Here is a 20,173-nt window from a genome sequence, read left to right as displayed (position 1 = left end):
GTAAATAAATTTGGTGAGCTGGAAGTGGGCCAGTAATCAGAGAGTCTTATAATGGGGGATTTTAATTTCCCACATATAGACTGGAATTTGTAGGTTGGTCACTCACACACTAGCAAGGCTTTTGTGGATTTATTGGATGATTGTTTTCTACATCAGCATGTTCGGGAGGCAACTAGAGGGATTGATACTCTTGATCTGATTATCAGTAGTGATTCTTCATGGATTAAGAATCTGCAGGTAAATGAACCACTAGGTGGCAGTGATCACAGTGTGCTGAAGTGGGATTTACTCAAAGAGGTAACTACCATTAGGGGTAAAGGGAAGGGTTATTGCTTTCGTAAAGGCGACTACGATGGACTGAGACAGTATTTAAATTCTATACAGTGGGACCAACTGATGATGTTACCAACAGCAAATTCAAAATGGGAAGCATTCAAAGAACTTATCTTGGAAGCTACGAGGCTTTACATACCAACTAAGAAATATTGTTCAAGGTTTAGGCCTAAGTGAATGTCAGATGAACTAATGAGACATAGTTCATCTGGCAGAGAAGAAAATTGCATGGGATACATACAAATTAACACGTGACAGAAGCCTATGATAGATACAAGTTGATCTGTAACCAAGTTACAAAGGAGGTTAGGCAGGCGAAGGCAGATTATGAGAAATCCTTGCCAAGGGGGATGCAAAGAAAAACAGCAAAGAGTTCTTTACTTATGTAAACTCTAGAAGGAAGGGGATGAATCAGATTGGTCCACTTGATATCGATGGGTCAACTGTTGATAATCCTGCTCAGGTAGCTAACAAACTAAATGAATATTTTGCATCGACATTCACACATGAGGAGTTATTCAGCGAGGGGAATGCCAGAGGTGTATTCAACTCTGGCAGTAAGTTAGAGAATCTTGTATTAACTGAGAGTAAAGTGGAGGAGAAATTGTTGAAGATAAATACAAGGAAGGCACCTGGGGTGGATGGGATCTATCCAGTTATATTAAAGGAGGCAGCAAAGGAAGTAAGCAAACCCTTAGCCATAATTATGAGAGCTTCCTTGGACTCGGGGGAAGTACCCATGGACTGGAGATGTGCAAATGTGACCCCAATTCACAAACGAGGATCAAAGGGCGACACAAGTAATTATAGACCTGTTAGTTTAACTTCTGTTCCCGGAAAATTAATGGAGGATCATCTAGACAAGAAGCACTGCAGGATCATCTAGACAAGAAGCACTGCAGGATCATCTAGACAAGACTTCAGTTATAGCTCAGACACAGCATGGTTTTGTTAAGGGGAAGGCTTGCCTGACCAATTTGATTGGATACTATGATGCAGTCACAAAAGAACTGGATGCAGGGAATAACTTTGATATTATATACTTGGATCTTAGAAAGGCTTTTGATACTGTTGCACATGGAAGACTGCTACACAAATTGGAGCAGTGTGGCATTGGAGGCAAATTGCTGCTATGGATAAAGGGGTGGTTGAGGGGGAGAAGACAGTGGTAATCAATGGACACTACTCATCGTGGACTAATGTTATTAGTGGAGTCCCTCAGGGTTCAGTATTGGGTCCATTATTGTTTTCTGTATTTATAAATGATATTGATGATGGTATATCAAGCTTAATGTCCAAGTTTGCAGACGATACGCAGGTTGGCAGGGTTGTCAAGGACACTACTGACACTATGCTACTGCAACAGGATCTGGAAAGGTTGAGAAGATGGGCTGAGAGGTGGCAAATGAAGTTTATCATTGATATCAACTCTGTGGTACTACACTGACAGTGGTAGAGAATGAAAGGGACCTGGGGTGGTTGTGCAGGCAGATATGAAGTTTTCTGAGCAGTGCAGACGGGCTGCAAGAGTAGCTCGTGGTGTATTGTCGATGATATATAGGAATTTTTCTAGCAGGGATAAGGTGGTGATTATTCCCTTGTATAAGGCAATGGTCAGGCCACACCTAGAGTACTGTATACAGGTCTGGAGGCCTCATTTCAAGAAGGATGTAGAAATGCTGGAACGAGTACAGAGAAGGGCAACAAGATTAGTGAATGGAACAAAGGGGTGCTCTTACGAAGAAAGGCTTAAGTTTTGCAAATTACAGTGTCTGGAGACTAGGCACCAGCGAGGTGATCTGATAGAGATGTATAAAGCCTTGAATGGTTTGAGCATGCTCAATGCTGATGGGATTCTTCCTCTATCTCAGAAAAACCACCTGAGAGAGCATAAATTCAAATTGAGGAAAGACAGATGTAAGATAGACGTGAGGAAATTTGCCTTTAGCCAGCGGGTGGTTGGTTGGTGGAACAGACTTCCATCCCTTGTCGTGGAAGTTGATAGCCTAAATAAGTTTAAGGCTCAGCTGGACAGGTATTTCGAACGAACAGAGGGGTGAAGTGGAAGTGGTTATTTTTTATTTATTTAATTTTTTTTTTTTTTGGCTGATGCTGCATAAGCTTGCTTTCTTGCATCAAATGCCTCTACTAATGCTAATAAGGCTTAGAATGGTTTTAGCAAGCTCAGTGCTGATGGGATTCTTCCTCTTGCTCGGATTATGACCCTAAGGGGGTATAAATTCAAATTGGGTTAAGACAGTTGTAGAATAGATGTGTGGGAATTTACCTTTAGCCAGTGGGTGTCTGATTGCTGTAACAAACTTCTGTCGCTGTGGAAGTTGATATCTTAAATAAATTCAAGTAAAAACTGGACAGACGTTTAGAGAGAATGGGCGTGTGAAATGGGTAGTTTTTTATATATTTTTTTTTTTTTGCTGATGTATAAGCTTGCTGTCTTGTATGATATGCCTCTAGTGATGCTATATTGCTAACTCTCATATTTTATATAAGTATTGAAATAAAGGATGAGAGTTAATTTCTCTCAATCCATGGAGTAGTTGCATCTGGCTTGCACAAAATTTCCTGGTTGTATTCTTCTTGCACTAATACATGCAACAGTTGCAAAGTTTAATCTATAAAAGTCAAACTGTTTTGAAAAGGCACAGAATGGGAACACTGGCTTCTTGTGTGACAGCCCGAGTTTCTGGTTCCTTGCTAATAGCTGACTTCCCTCCTTGCTTCCATCTGTTTTATATCCTGATAGGTCAACTTAAATTTTGTCTAAATAAAACAATGCTGATTTACTCAGCATTTCAGTTTTCCAATAATTCTTGAAATGAAAATTGGGAATTCTTCCAAAAAATTGGAAATTTGAGAATTCTTCTACCATAAAAAAACGAATCTAACTTTATATTATTTTTAGATTCTTGGCAAAAAGAAAAGACTAATTTCAATATTTGCAAGTGAATAGGGCCTGATGGACCCCTCCAGTAACTCTTGAAACATGTGCCCCAGAGTTAACTTTGATATATATTGTCTTCTCAAGTTTATTTCATTGCTTTGTGAAAATATATCAATTCAATTCTGTACTGATGTGGGATAAATAAATAAAAATGATTGTTTCAAAGTGCAAAGGAAAGATATTTTGTTCTCACAAGGTGTAGCAATGGTTTGGGCATCTTTTAATTTCTTTCCAGCATGATAGAATATTTTTAACAAAAGCCAAATGGGAAGTGTTCAGGAAAGTAATTCTAGAAGCTGTTAAGCAGTTTTATACCAAAATAAGGCCTATTTTATTATATAGTATTAGTAGGCAAGGAAGCAAGCAAAAAGACAAAAAAAACCAGACACCTCCCACATCATTTGTTCATCTAATAATTTGTCTGATCCTTACTTGAATTTATTCAAATTACCTGCTGGCTGAAAACAAATTTCTGCATATCTATCCTACAACTGTCCTTCTCCACTTTAAATTAATGTCCCCTCATGTTTGTTGTCCAAGCAAGAATAAGTATGCCATCAGCATTTAACTTACTAAATCCTTTCAAAGTCTTAAACAGATCTCCTTGAAGGTGCCTAGTTTCCAGATGCCACAATTTTCAAAACTGAAGTCTTTTTTGTTAAGAATATACTTTTATTCCCCCCCCCACTAATCTTGCTCTTCTCACCAGTTCTAACAGATCTACATCCTTCCCATGTTAGCATTAGCACTAGTTGAGGTATATGATGCAAGAAAGCAAGCTTATACAGCATCAGCCAAAAAAAAACCCTTCCCATTTCAGCCATCCGGTCACTCCAAATGTTTGTCTAGCCTTAAATTTATTTAAGCTATCAACTTCCACAACAATAGATGGAAGTCTGTTTCAGCAATCAACTACCCGTTGACTAAAGGCAGACTTCTGCACATCTATTCTACAACTGTCTTTCCTCAATTTTTAGACTAGATGTGCGGAAGTTTGGCCTATTTCCTTTATCCTTATCCTTTATGTAGCAACCCATCTACACTGCTCAGAGAACTTCGTCTGACTGCACAATTAATCACAGGTCACTTTTGTTCCTCACTACCCTGAGTGTGCTATCACAGAGTTCCTGTGTTATTCTGGGATTACTGCTACCCATATGCAGTACCTTGCATTGGCCAATGTTCAACTCCATTTGCCACTTCTCACCCCCATCTGCTTAATTTTCTAGATCTTGCATAGCATTTCCTGATTTGCTGTCATTAAACACCCTTGCCAACCTTTATATCTTCTACAAACTTAGGCATACTTTCATCAGTGGCATTAATAAATATGGAAAACAACAATGCACCCTGGGAAACTCCACTAATAATATTAGTCCATGAAGAGCAGTGTCCATTGATAGCCACTCTCTGTCTTCTTCCCTTTATCCATAGCAGAAACTTTCTCTTAATGCTACACTGCTCCAGTTTGTACAGTAGTCTTTAATGTGGAATAGTGTCAAATGCCTTTCTGATATGTAAGTATATTTGTCAGATGTTTTTTTTTGCTTCCAGTCCTTTTGAATGGTTTCACTTAAGACTTAGCAGCGGAATTAGTGATTTTTTTCTTGGACTTAGTTTTAGTACTGATAGGCTATGTGCTATTTTTTAAAAAAAACTCACAACCTCTTTGGAGATTCAGACCCACTGTTTGAGAAATATTGATTGCAATTGTACACCAATTAATGACGGGAATTTTTCTTGGATCAGTGTTTGTGAGCAAGCATGTTGGCATATGCTGTTTAGTATTCCCTTTTCAAAAAGGGGGGGGGGTGATTTAAAAGTGGGGAGATTTTGTTCATTGTTTTAATTTTTTTTTATCAAGTCAGTCATGCTATAGTTTTGTAGTTACACAAGTGGCATGATACTTTTATTTATTTATTTTTTTTTTTGTCAGCCATAATTCTTAAATTTTCATGCAATTAATAGTAGTAGTAGTGGCATGTGATGCAAGAAAGCATGTGTATGAGCTTATGCAGCATCAGCCAAAAAAAAAAAAAATACACCATTCCCTCCAAATGCCTGTCCAGTTCATGAATATTTTGTGAATCACACAAAATATTCATGTGATTGTTACTTAAATATTTTTTTGTGTTCATTTTTTTGTTGTTAGGAACATGCTCCAGGAAAATGGCAGTCATTCTCATTATTCTAATTGCTGTGGTGATATAGAAGTAAGTGATGAGAGTAGCATTAATGAACACTGCACATGATGAGAGAAAGTGAAAGAAAGAAAGAAAGAATAGCAATTGAGGACAACATGATAATCAGTGAAGGAACTGTGTAACAGTAGAAAGGGGTAGCTGATCTTAAAATTTAATACCAGGAACTTAGAAACATAATATGGTGTTGAGAATATTGTTATTAGGTGACAACATTTTTTAGCATATATTTCATTGTTCCATGCTTAGTTTGTAGCTGGTATTGCAAAAGAACTAAGATTATATGCCAGAATTAATAAAAATTTTACATTTCATTGTTTTTTTTTTCTTTTAGGCAAGTCACCATGATTACTTTATCTAAAAAATTGAAGAAGGAAGCTGAAGAAAAACAAAGTTCCATTCAAAGAGATAGTGGGGTAGTGCCATCTGGGCGTCGTGTTTCAGTAAGAGATAGGCTCCTTATTAAAGGTGTGTGTGTGTATTATTAGTTAATAATTAATATTTTTGAAACTGATAATAAATTGATAGAAATGTTCTCTTTAAAATGTCTTATAGAAAAACCATTATCAGTTTGCTCAACTTACATGATACTGTTCACGTTATGTAATATTATCTTGTAATGCAAATAAAATCTGTATAACTGTTAGTACAAATATAATACAAATCCTTTATTAATGTTATTTGTGGCTACTATATGAAGAAGTGCTGGCAAAGGAATGACAATTCAATAATTAAGATGGCCATTAGAATTAAATTTTGCAAATTTGTTTTTCTGTTATAAAAAGTTTTTAGACCATACTAGAGATTCTCCGGCTATTAAGCTTTATTTATTCCAGAGGTAAACTCTAAAATCTCTAATGTAATTAACTTTTTATTGTACTTCTTGATGTGGTGAGATTGCTTAACAATCTGTTTAGCTCACTCTTTTATTCTTCTGTAAACATAGGCATTGGATATATAAAAAAATAGCAATCCTTTAGACTCATTGATACGTCCAAATTTCAGAATTTAGGTACATGCAACAGTTTCCAAAACTTAACTTTATTTTATATTATTTGGTTTTTTTGGTATTGTATATTTCAAAATTGCTTGTCATTAAGAAAGTATTAGCTGTAAAGGAAACAAGAATGCCTAACAAGCTTCATCTACTTTTGTAAGTGCCTTCCAGATGTTCTTTCTAATTTCAACACAGTTTAGGGTAAACCCATTGATAAAGTATAAATTTTTTTTTCTGTGTCTTATAGAAGTACAAGAAATGGAAGCAAATCTACCAGCTACCTGTAAAGTTAAATTTGAGAATGCCAATGAACTTCACAAGTTTGAGATGACTGTAATGCCTGATGAAGGTTTCTGGCAAGGAGGAAAGTTTCATTTTGTCATTGAAGTTCCAGAAGATTATAATATGGTTGTAAGTTGTACATAATGATGGATAATCCTTGAGAAAAAAAATGGTTTTATCTTTTCTTTTCCAATTATATATGATTAGAAACCTGAATATACTGATTGAAATTATATGCTGAAAGTTAGAAATAATGAAACAGGAAGTTTTTTTTTTTTTTTCAAAGAAAATTAATTTTATTGACACAGTTTTCAAATAATGTGAAGTGCCCAATCCCCTGTGTCATTTTTTAGCATTAGTAGAGGCATATGATGCAAGAAAGCAAGCTGTGCAGCATCAGCCAAAAAAAACACTCCCATTTCACCTCTCTGTTCGTTCCAAATACAGTCAGTCCTCATATAACATGTGTTTACACTACATGAATTCGATCATACACGATTTATAAATAGGGGAACGATATCTTATATAACACGAACCAAATTCGCTTATGTACGATTCGCCTTGTGTTTACAAGAAATGGCAGTCGAACGCAACACGATAGGAATGAAGAGAAGATTCTGAAAATGTATTTGTTTTTTATATCAGTGAAGGGGAAACACATTTCGCCATAATAACGTAAAAACCCACACAATTCCAGCTATCGGTATAATCGCAAATGCAATTAGATAGAGTTTACTACCAGTTTATAACAGATTCCACTAGCAGAAACGCAACTGGAAATTGTTTTTATTGTTTTATGGTAGTAACCCCTAGAAATGTGCTTTAGTAAAATGTGAGGTGTTAATTGTGTATCCCTGTCTTTACGGTGTTGTTTATTCAGTTGCTACACATGCACAGCTTTGTTTATGTGTATGAAACGTGCCTCCTAGTTTTGTAATTGTGCTTTATTCCCTAAAAATGAGTAAAATACTTAAAAGGTGTGAAAAGGAAGCGTCCTGGTGAAGACACTGCAGATTCAGAGAGAAAAAGAAAAGCAATATCGAAAAATTCAAAAATTCTTACCCGAGAAAATTTATAGTGGCCTCATACTATGGTTTATGGCCAAATTCACACCAGCCTGTGGCCCACCGGGGTTTCCCCAGTAAGGCTTATGGCCAGTCCACTTCTGTCGATAGAGAAAAAATATGGAATTGTGAAACGCTTTGAGCAAAATGAAAGACTGTGATATTGCACGTGCTACAGACCTGAACGAGGCAATGTCGAGAATTACAAAGAATGCAGATAAAATAAAAACAACTTTCATAGCAGGAACAATTCAAGTGTAATTAAAATCCATTAGATTAAGACACAAAGAATTGGAAGAAATGGAACGGCTGTCATCTGTTTGGATAGAAAATCAAACAAAAAACAAGTTTGCTTACGATAGAAGCATTAGCAATATTTTATTACGTAATAGTCATAATAAAATACTTACGTATTTTATTATGATTATTTGTTGTGTTTGGTAATGTTTTGGTTACAAATGTGTGTTCAATCTTGGGTGGTCATCACTTAACTCTATTTTTCCCATAGGGCCTGTTGTTTTTATTGCACAATTTTGCATTGCACGAGAGTTTCTAGGAACACAACTATTGTGCTATACGAGGACTGACTGTACCTGTCCAGCTCAGCCTTAAATTTATTTAGGCTATCAACTTCCACAACAAAGGATGGAAGTCTTCCACCAACCAACTATCCGCTGGCTAAAGGCAAACCTCCGCATATCTATCCTACATCTGTCTTTCCTCAATTTGAACTTATGCCCTCTCAGGTGTTTATTCTGAGCAAGAGGAAGAATCCCATCAGCATTGAGCATGCTCAAACCATTCAAGGCTTTATACACCTCAATCAGATCACCTTGCAGGTGCCTAGTCTCATCATCATCAGCCATTTTCAATCCACTGCAGGATGAAAGCCTCTCCAGCAACTTTCCAGTTCTTTCTGTTTTGTGCAATGGCCATCCATTTACTGCCCACAAACTCATGAATTTCATGCATCCATCTCCGCCGCTGTCTTCCAGGTTTTCTTCTAGCTCCTCTTGGGTACCAGTCTGTTATTTTCTTAGTCCCTCTATCATCATGTCCTCGAGCTATATGTCCTGCCCAAGACCATTTTAGTTCTTTAGTTTTGATAAGAATGTCTTTTACTTCAGTTTGCTGCCTAATCCATGTGTTTCTCTTATCTAACAGTCTGATTCCCAATATAATTCGTTCCATTCTTCGCTGTGTAGTTCTCAGCATCTCTTCCATTCTTTTGGCGAGTACCCAAGTTTCACTTCCATAAGTCATGGTGGGGAGTATACATTGGTTCACTATTTTATGTTTCAGACAAACTGGGATATTGCTCTTCAGTATGTGACTATATTTCCTGAATGCTATCCATCCAAAATTTATTCTAATTCTTTGGGATCGTGGCTTATGACCATAATGTCATCTGCAAATCGTAAATTGTTTAGGTACTCTCTCCATTCACATTGACTCCTTTCTGCGACCAGTCTAATCTTCTGAAAGCTTCTTCAAGGGCAGCAGTAAACAGCTTTGGAGATATTTTTTCTTCTTGTCGAACTCCTTTCTCGATTTTAAATTTGCTACTGTCTTTGTCTAGTCTAATAAAGGAGGTAGCGTTCTCATATATTTTCTTCAGAATCATAATATATGGGTTATCTATGCCTTGTCTTTCCAGTGCCCAAAACATTGCCTTATGCTGCATAGAGTCAAATGCTTTTTCATAATCCACAAATGCCAGGCATAATGGTGTTTTATATTCATTTGCTTTCTCCATTAGCTGTGATATTATGTGAAGGTGATCCATAGTTCAGAATACTGTCCTAAAGCCAGCTTGCTCTTTCGGTTGATTCTCATAAAGTATTCTTTCTAATCTGTTAATAATGATCCTTGTGAACAACTTGTAGATGTGAGATAATAAGCTAATTGGTCTAATTTCCAATTTCTGATTTATCTCCTTTCTTATGCAGCAAAACAATGATTGCATTATTCCAGTCCTTAGGTGTCACACCTTATCTAATGCACTTTGTGAAGAGCCGTGCCAGTTTTTGTTATGTTTCTTCCTCCCAATTTTAACAACTCTACACTAGCTTCATCTTCCACCGGGGCTTTCTGATTCTTCATTTTCTTCAATGCATGTTTTACCTCTTCAGGAAGAATATCGGGTATGTCATATGTGTTGCTAATTTGCAATTCATCTTCCCCACTGCTGGCATCAATCCCTCGCTCCTTGTATAATTCTCTATAGTAGTCTTCTGCTATTTGATTTATGCCGTCTCTGCTATTTATAAGTACACCATCGCTATTCTTCAGTTTCAGTATCATTTGTCTTTCTGTATTACTGCTCATGGCTGCTGATTTAAGTCCTTTGTTTTCCCTTAATGCTTGTTCTACTTTTCTTGTGTTAAATCTTATGTCCTCTGAGTCTCTTTCTAATGGCTTTGCATAACTCAGTATACTCTATTTTTTCCTTGTCAGTGTTTATCTTGCTCTTCATTTGTCGCCTTCGGTTCATCATGACAAGTGTTTCTTTTTTTCTTCTTTGGATTTCTAATTTTTTTGGACTAATTTTTTCTTCTTTGGATTTCTTTTTTCCTATAGGTTTCTTGGGCTTTATCACTTTCAGAAAGTTGTAATATTCGTCGTCAACGTCTTGGTCCTGAGCAGTCTGCAGAAGCTCAAACTTGTTCTTAAGTTCCAGTACATACTGCTTTTTCTCCTCTTCTGTTATCTCAAAGACCTTTGTATTATTTACTCGAGTCAGTTTTTTCCTTTCCTACATCTATATGAAGTGTTCATCTTACCATTCTGTGATCACTTCCAATGTTTACCTTATTCAGGATGGTAACATCATTCACGATATATCTTCTGTTAGTGAGGATTAAGTCGATTTCATTAGTTGTTAATCCATTTTGACTCTCCCATGTCTACTTTCTGTTCACCCTTTTCTTGAAAAAAAGTGTTCATTACTGACAGTCCTTGAGATTCTGCAAATTCCACAAGTTTCATTTCTTTCACCAATCCCAAAATTTTCTATAGTTCTCCTTTCTGCGCTGTTTTGTCTTTTTCCAACCTTAGCATTGAAGTCCCCCATAATAATAGTGTAATTTTATTTATTTCGTATGATGTGATCAATAATACACGAAGGAACCAGTTTTTTCTTGCTTCCTTCGTGTATCGTGGCCGGGATATCCAACCAACCGGTTGGTTCGGCACCATCGTGATATCCAGCCCGAGGCGGGAATCGAACCCGAGACCTTTGGGTTTCCATGCAGGCACTTTACCTACCCGGCTAGCCCGGTCGGCAATAGTGTAATAATAGTGGGTAATAATAATAGTGGGTTTTCTGCTCATCTAGACTCAATTTCGGTGTATATTTCTTCAATCTCTTCATCATCATAGCTCGATTTTGGTGCATAAATCATTATATAATTTAGCTTGTACCTCTTAGAAATCTTGAGTATTAGCCTTGACACCCTTGATGTACCTTTGAATTCCAAAATGTTGTTTTTTAAATCTTTATAGACAAGAAACTCAACTCCACCTTCACTCCTTTCACTGTTTCCATTGGTGTACAGCAGATTTCCACTTGATAAAGTTATAAGTGATTCATTTCTTCTTGTTTCTGCCAAACCGATGATATTGCAATTCACATTTTCTAATTCCTTTTCCAGCTCTAATATCCTGTCTTGAGCGATGAGATGTAACAGGCCAATTTCAGTTTCCGTGCATGGCAACCTGGTCGTACCCAGAGATTCTTAGCACCCTCTGCTTCCACTCTGATCCTCTTGCTGCTGTAAGAGGGGGAGTGAAAGCCGCTGGGGACTGAGGGCCACTTGTTTCGTTCTGCTGTCATATGCTGGAGGGTTTAGTCTATTCCTCTTCACACTGACCAGGCGTCTTGAAAAGAACCACTCTACACGTTCATTTCCACCTAAGTGACGTAACAGGGCTTACCATCGAGGTGTGCATGAGTGGATTTTAGGAAGGCAGACCAACCAGACTTCTAAATCTTCTGTAATAGAAAGATATTGGATCCATCAGTGTTTTAGACTGAGTGTCTGATAACACACAGAATACCTCTTCCCCTCTAATCGTAGTCTCCAGACACTGTAATTTTCAAAATATAAGCCTTTCTTTGAAGAGCATCCCTTTGTTCAATTCACTAATCTTATTGCCCTTCTCTGTACTCATTCCAACAGTTCTACATCCTTCTTAAAATGAGGCCTCCATACCTGTATACAGAACCTAATGTGTGGCCTGACCATTGCCTTATACAAGGGGATAATCACCTCCTTATCCCTGCTAGAAAAATTCCTGTTTATTATTGACAGGACACCATGAGCTACTCTTGCAGATCATCTGCACTGCTTAGAAAGCTTCATATCTGCCTGCACAATTACTTCCAGGTCCTTTTCATTCTCTACCACTGTCAGTGTAGTACTACACGGTTGATACGTTAATCTGGGTTACTGCTTCCCATATGTTTTACATTTGTCAATGTTAAACTTCTTTTGCCACCTCTCAGCCCATCTGCTCAACTTTTCTAGATCCTGTTGCAGCAGCATGTTATTATTAGTGTCCTTAACAACCCTGCCAAATTTTGTATTGTCTGCAAACTTGAACATTAAGTTTGATATACCATCATCAATATCATTTATAAATACAGAAAACAACAATAGACCCTGAAGGACTCCACTAATAACATTAGTCCACGATGAGCAGTGCCCATTGATTACCACTCTGTCTTCTCCCACTCAATCATCCCTTTATCCAAAGCAGCAATTTGCGTACAATTTGTCCATTGATTACCACTCTGTTTTCTCCCACTCAACTATTCCTTTATCCATAGCAGCAATTTGCTTCCAATGTCACACTGCTCCAATTTGTTCAGCAGTCTTCCATGTGCAACAGTATCAAAAGTCTTTCTGAGATCCAAATATATGATATCAAAGTTATTCCTTTGTGACCACATCATGGTATCCAATCAAATTGGTCAGGCATTACTTTCCCTTGAGAAAACCATGCTGTGTCCGAGCTATAACTGAAGTCTTGTCTAGATGATCCTGCAGTGCTTCTTTAACCAGTGCCTCCATTTTTCTTGAACAGAAGTTAAACTAACAGGTCTATAATTACTTGTGTCACTCTTTGATCCTCCTTTGTGAATTGGGGTCACATTTGCACATCTCCAGTCCATGGGTAACTCCCCTGAGTCCAAAGAAGCTCTCATAATTATGGCTAAGGGTTTGCTTACTTAATTTGCTGCTTTCTTTAATATAACTGGATAGATTCCATCCACCCCGGGTGCCTTTTTTATGTTTATCTTCAACAATTTCTCCTCCACTTTACTCTCAGTTATTACAAGATTATTTAGCTTACTTCCAGAGTTTAATACACCTCTGGCATTCCCCTGAATAACCGGCGTCTCCATAGCTAGGTGGGAAGGAGCAGCAGAGCGTAGCACACTCTTCTTGATTAGACCGGGGTTTGAGCCCGTCACCACCAAATACGGAGGATGCGGAAAGGTCAGGGAATGACCACCGCATATTCCCGGAGCAATATGGTCTTAGTTGCTAATGCTCCTAAAAACCAAATAACAATAACAACAACCCTGAATAACTCCTCATGTATCAATGTAGATGCAAAATACTCATTTAGTTTGTTAGCCACCTGAGCAGGGATCATCAACAGTTGAACCATCAATATCCAGTGGACCAATCTGATTCATCCCTTTCCTTCTAGAGTTTACATAGGTAAAGAACTCTGTTTTTCTTTGCATCTTTTGCCAAACATTTCTCATAATCTGCCTTTGCCTGCCTAATCTCCTTTGTGACTTGGTTACAGACAAGCATATATATATATCATAGGCTTCCATGTCACCCATTAATTTATGTATCCCATGCATTTTTCTTCTCTGCCATATGTCTCATTAGTTCATCTGACATCCATTTAGGCCTAAACCTTGAACAATATTTCTTAGTTGGTAAAACTAAGAAATATTGTTCTTAGTTTTATCTAGAGCCTAGTAAAGCCTAGTAGCTTCCAAGATAAATTCTTTGAATGCTTCCCATTTTGAATTTGCTGTTGGTAACATCATCAGTTGGTTCCACCATATAGAATTTAAATACTCTCTCAGACCATCGTATTCATCTTTACGAAAGCAAAAAACCCTTCCCTTTACCCCTGATGGTAGTTACCTCTTTGAGTAAATCCCACTTCAGCACACTGTGATCACTGCCACCTAGTGGTTCCTTTATCAGCAGATTCTTAATGCATGAAGAATCACTACTGATAATCAGATCAAGAGTATTACTCCCTCTAGTTGCCTCCCGAACATGCTGATGTAGAAAACAATCATCCAATAAATCGACAAAAGCCTTGCTAGTGTGTGAGTGACCAACCCACAAATTCCAGTCAATATCTGGGAAATTAAAATCCCCCGTTATAAGACTCTCTGATTTATTGGCCCACTATATTTCCCTGTACAGTTTCTTATTATACTCATCAGAGTCATTAAGCCTATAACACACTCCTACTCAATTTTTAACTCCCAATGCTTATGTCACACTAAACTGACTCCGCTGGCTTCCTTTCCTTGGATTTTATGTGTTTCTTAACTAATAGCATAACCCCCTCCTCCTCCCTTCCTGTACACATTGTACTCCCCAAATTCCAGTTCTGCATTCCTTATATCTGTGTGACACCATGTCTCTGATATCCCAACAATATCTGCTTTTGATACTTTGAGCAATACCTCAAATTCGTCAAATTTATTTACCAAACTCCTAGCATTTGTGTATATGCAAGTATACATGCACCTGTTCCTATTCTTAGCTACCCTAACACAACCCATGTGTTTACTTGTACTGCAATGACTCCCAGCATTTGCATTTTAAATGAAAATGCAAATAATCAAGTTTAGTGCTAGACATCAAATTTACACTAACAATTTTTATTCTGTGCATGGTGTCACCATCTGATGAAAACCTGTAGTTCTTACAGATTGAAAACCTGTAAGAACATGCAAGTGGTAAATGAATGTGGCATTCAGCATAGAGGTGCATGTATTCATGATGGGATATTATTTCAAAACAGAGTAAGTTTGAAACTATTTGATGTGAATTTTGTAGCTAATTTTAGTGTTGTAAGGCATCACCAAAACATATCAACCGGTGAAATACCACCACTTTGCTTATTGGAGGCTTGAAGTGGTGAAACCCAAGTTTAGTCTCTAGAGCAAAGTTTCCGGCATCCCCCTCTCCCCATATTTCTCCTTCAACCCATGCACGGTACTGAGTACTATAGGTTTTGATGCCTTTCATGTTTGGGGTTTTCATAAAAAAAAAAAAAAAAAAAATATGGAATCTTTTCAGGGAAGTTGAATGTGAATGTTGCTAGTCATGTTTTCACATACTGTTGGCTGACAAGTGTTTAGCACAGTTTAGGGATCCACATAAGTCACAACAGAGGCTTGTAACAAAGGGGAATATCATACAGCATCAAGAAAATTAAAACTTTGCTGCACAACATGCACTTTGTACAGAATTTGCCACCACTAAAACAAAACCATTATTGTGAATGGTTACTAGAAAAAATGAATGCCATCCTCAGATGATAGACTGGATTATCTTCTCCACTGAAGTCTGGTTTCACCTGACTTGGTATGTAAACTCTCGCAATACTCATCTATAGTATATACAAAATCCCCATGTTCTGCATTGGAAAATCACATCTTTTTAACAGAAACCATAACCTTTCAGTGATGCATTTGAACATTTTGATTTTAATCCAGGAGTTCCTGGAACACCTTACTGAGGAGATGGTTGAAATGTGGTTTCAGAAAGATAGTGGAAAAGGGCACAGTTCACATGCATCTATGGCTAAGCAACCCTCTTATTGATAATTTCAAAAGGATTGTGCCCAATGGAATTTTTTTAATGTTAACTGTCTCACATATACTAATAAATTAAAAAAAAAAAAAAAAAAAATCTATTATTTAAATTTTAAAAAATCATACACCTAAATCGCATTTTAGGGATGCTACAAATATTTTCTCTTAAGAAACAGATTTAGCATTAGAAGAGGCATATGATGTAAGAATGCAAGCTTATAAAGCATTAGCCACAAAAAAAAAAAAAAAAACTTCCCATTTCAACAATCCATTCACTCCAAGTGTTTGTCTAGTTCTGCCTTGTTTAAGTCATTGACCTCCACTACAACAGATGGATGTTTGTTCCAACTATCAACAGCCCACTGGCTTAAGTTAAATTTCTGCATATCTATTCTACAGTTGTCTTTCCTCAATTTGAATTTACATCCCCTCAGATGAGTAATCTGAGCAAGAGGAAGAATCCCATCAGCATTGAACTTACTCAAACCATTCAAGGCCTTATACACTTAAATTAGATCACCTTACAGGTGCCTAGTCTCCAGATGCTGCAATTTGCAGAACTTTTTAGCATTAGCATTAGTAGAGGCATTTGATGCAAGAAAGCAAGCTTATGCAGCATCAGCCAAAAAAAAAAAAAAAAAAAAAAACCCACTTCCACTTCACCCCTCTGTTCGTTCAAAATACCTGTCCAGCTGAGCCTTAAACTTATTTAGGCTATCAACCTCCACCAGAAGGGATGGAAGTCTGTTCCACCAACCAACCACCCGCTGGCTAAAGGCAAATTTCCGCACGTCTATCCTACATCTGTCTTTCCTCAATTTGAATTTATGCCTTCTCAGGTGATTTTTCTAAGCTAGAGGAAGAATCCCATCAGCATTGAGCATGCTTAAACCATTCAAGGCTTTATACACCTCTATCAGATCACCTCGCTGGTGCCTAGTCTCCAGACACTGTAATTTGCAAAACTTAAGCCTTTCTTCGTAAGAGCACCCCTTTGTTCCATTCACTAATCTTGTTGCCCTTCTCTGTACTCGTTCCAGCAGCTCTACATCCTTCTTGAAATGAGCCCTCCAGACCTGTATACAGTACTCTAGGTGTGGTCTGACCATTGCCTTATACAATGGAATAATCACCTCCTTATCCCTGCTGGAAAAATTCCTGTATATCATTGACAATACTCCATGAGCTACTCTTGCAGCTTGTCTGCACTGCTCAGAGAACTTCATATCTGCCTGCACAACCATCCCCAAGTCCCTTTCATTCTCTACCACTGTCAGTGTAGTACCACAGAGTTGATACGTTGCTCTGGGGTTGCTGTTTCCCATGTGTAGTACTTTACATTTGTCAAAGTTAAACTTCATTTGCCACCTCTCAGCCCATCTGCTGAACCTTTCCAGATCCTGTTGCAGCAGCATAGTGTCAGTAGTGTCCTTGACAACCCTGCCAACCTTTGTATCGTCTGCAAACTTGGACATTAAGCTTGATATACCATCATCAATATCATTTATAAATACAGAAAACAATAATGGACCCAACACTGAGCCCTGAGGGACACCACTAATAACATTAGTCCACGATGAGCAGTGTCCATTGATTACCACTCTCTGTCTTCTCCCCCTCAACCACCCCTTTATCCATAGCAGCAATTTGCCTCCAATGTCACACTGCTCCAATTTGTGTAGCAGTCTTCCATGTGCAACAGTATCAAAAGCCTTTCTAAGATCCAAGTATATAATATCAAAGTTATTCCCTGCATCCAGTTCTTTTGTGACTGCATCATAGTATCCAATCAAGTTGGTCAGGCAAGACTTCCCATTAACAAAACCATGCTGTGTCTGAGCTATAACTGAAGTCTTGTCTAAATGATCCTGCAGTGCTTCTTTAACCAGTGCCTCCATTAATTTTCCTGGAACAGAAGTTAAGCTCACAGGTCTATAATTACTTGTGTCAGCCTTTGATCCTCCTTTGTGAATTGGGGTCACATTTGCACATTTCCAGTCTATGGGTACCTCCCCTGAGTCCAAGGAAGCTCTCATAATTATGGCTAAGGGTTTGCTTACTTCCTTTGCTGCCTCCTTTAATATAACTGGATAGATCCCATCCACCCCGGGTGCCTTTCTTGTGTTTATCTTCAACAGTTTCTCCTCCACTTTACTCCCAGTTATTTCAAGATTTTGTAGCTTACTGCTAGAGTTGAATACACCTCTGGCATTCCCCTTGCTGAATAACTCCTCATGTGTGAATGTCGATGCAAAATATTCATTTAGTTTGTTAGCTACCTGAGCAGGATCATCAACAGTTGACCCATCAATATCAAGTGGACCAATCTGATTCATCCCCTTCCTTCTAGAGTTTACATAAGTAAAGAACTCTTTTCTGTTTTTCTTTGCATCCCCCTTGGCAAGGATTTCTCGTAATCTGCCTTCGCCTGCCTAACCTCCTTTGTAACTTGGTTGCATATCAACTTGTATCTATCATAGGCTTCTGTGTCATGTGTTAATTTGTAAGTATCCCATGCATTTTTCTTCTCTGCCATATGCCGCATTAGTTCATCTGACATCCATTTTGGCCTAAACCTTGAACAATATTTCTTAGTTGGTATGTAAAGCCTAGTAGCTTCCAAGATAAGTTCTTTGAATGCTTCCCATTTTGAATTTGCTGTTGGTAACATCATCAGTTGGTCCCACTGTATAGAATTTAAATACTGTCTCAGTCCATCGTAGTCGCCTTTACGGAAGCAATAACCCTTCCCTTTACCCCTAATGGTAGTTACCTCTTTGAGTAAATCCCACTTCAGCACACTGTGATCACTGCCACCTAGTGGTTCATTTATCTGCAGATTCTTAATGCATGAAGAATCACTACTGATAATCAAATCAAGAGTATTACTCCCTCTAGTTGCCTCCCGAACATGCTGATGTAGAAAACAATCATCCAATAAATCCACAAAAGCCCTGCTAGTGTGTGAGTAACCAGCCCCCAAATTCCAGTGAATATCTGGGAAATTAAAATCTCCCATTATAAGACTCTCTGATTTACTGGCCCACTCTATTTCCCTGTACAGTTCCTTATTATACTCATCAGAGTCATTAGGCCTATAGCACACTCCTACTCTCAATTTTGATCTCCCAATGCTTATGTCACAGCAAACTGACTCAACACTGCACTGTCCAGCGATGTCGACTGGCTTCACTTCCTTGGTTTTTATGTGTTTCTTAACTAATAGCATAGCCTAACTTAAGCCTTTCTTGGTAACAGCAACCCTTTGTTCCACTCACCAACCTCATTGCCCTTCTCTGTACTCCAGGAGCTCTACATCCTTCCTAAAATGAGGCTTCCAGACCTGTATGCAGTACTCAAGGTGTGGCCTGACCATCACCTTATACAAGGGGATAATCACCTCCTTATCCCTGCCATCAAATTCTTGTATATCATTGACAAGACACCATGAGCTACTCTTGCAGCCTGTCTGTACTGCTCAGAAAACTTCATATCTGACTGCACAATTACCCCCAGGTCCTTTTCATTCTCCACTACCCTGAGTGTAGTGCCACCCAGTTGGTATGTTACTCTGGGGTTACTGCTACCCATATGTAGTACTTTACATTTGTCAATGTTAATTTCTTTCTCTTCAGAAATTTATTTTTGGTTGTATTGTTTAAAATGTGCACCACAATAGCTGAAATGCTATAGAAGCTATAAATTGCTTCTGCAGTCTGTTTTGGAGCCAGTATCAATAGCAAACAAGATGGCCCACTCACCTGGGATTTTGATGTACATTCAGTGGCAATTAAGGACATAGTGTATAATGTTGATTACCAAGTGGCGTTGAGGGGTAATAATTCAGTGATCACTGAATTATGACCACGTTTTGTGTAATGGACTATGCTGCATAGCTTGCAGTATAAAAAGTCAAACAGCCTCCTCTGCTAGAGCAGTAGTAATTTGCATCTGATCATGCAAGTCAACGTGATAAAGTAGCGTTTATGGGACGTAGCAAAGATATTACGGAGTTTCAAAAAGCATGATTGTGGGAGCTCGTGCATTGGGTTCTTTCATATTGGAAATGGCACATCTTGTCGGTTGCTCACAGCCTACTGTGGTTAAGGTGTACAGAGAACAGTGTCATATCACCTCCCACCAAGAGAACTGTAAAGAATTACACAAGTTGAATGTTTGTGGTGCACATAGAGCGAAATGCATTGAATAGTAGTTGATATTGCAATGCAATATGGAAAATGTAAGAACAAATCCCAAATGATGATGCACTTCACACTCAGCCATATAGTGTTCCCCAGAGACACCTTCTCCTCACCACTGATCATCATTGACGGCAAATGCTGTCAGGAAAAAAAATACAATGTGGCAGTGTACACATGGTCTCCTAAGAGTTTGCTGATAGACCTCACCTGCGAAACATGCCCATATTAAGCCACCACCATCTGCCTGGATAGTGGGCACTAT

The 20,173-nt window shown here is 38.1% G+C and overlaps 1 protein-coding gene across 1 annotated transcript in view; it reads left to right on the top strand.

Moving 5' to 3' along the window:
* Positions 1 to 20,173, top strand: part of LOC150075776 (NEDD8-conjugating enzyme UBE2F-like) — an 84,432-nt gene that overhangs the window by 20,318 nt on the left and 43,941 nt on the right. The window contains exons 2-3 of the mRNA XM_090387945.1: positions 5,831 to 5,964; positions 6,741 to 6,904. Of these exons, the coding sequence (XP_090244071.1) occupies positions 5,841 to 5,964; positions 6,741 to 6,904 (288 nt within the window). The 5' untranslated portion in view covers positions 5,831 to 5,840. The remainder of the gene's footprint in view (positions 1 to 5,830; positions 5,965 to 6,740; positions 6,905 to 20,173) is intronic.

This window comes from Mastigoproctus giganteus, chromosome 13 (genome assembly GCF_048544385.1).
Source record: "Mastigoproctus giganteus isolate SK-2022 chromosome 13, ASM4854438v1, whole genome shotgun sequence".
NCBI classification, from domain to species: Eukaryota; Metazoa; Arthropoda; class Arachnida; order Uropygi; family Thelyphonidae; genus Mastigoproctus; species Mastigoproctus giganteus.
The sequence above is the reverse complement of the archived record's forward strand: the minus strand, read 5'-3'. Positions and strand labels throughout refer to the sequence as shown.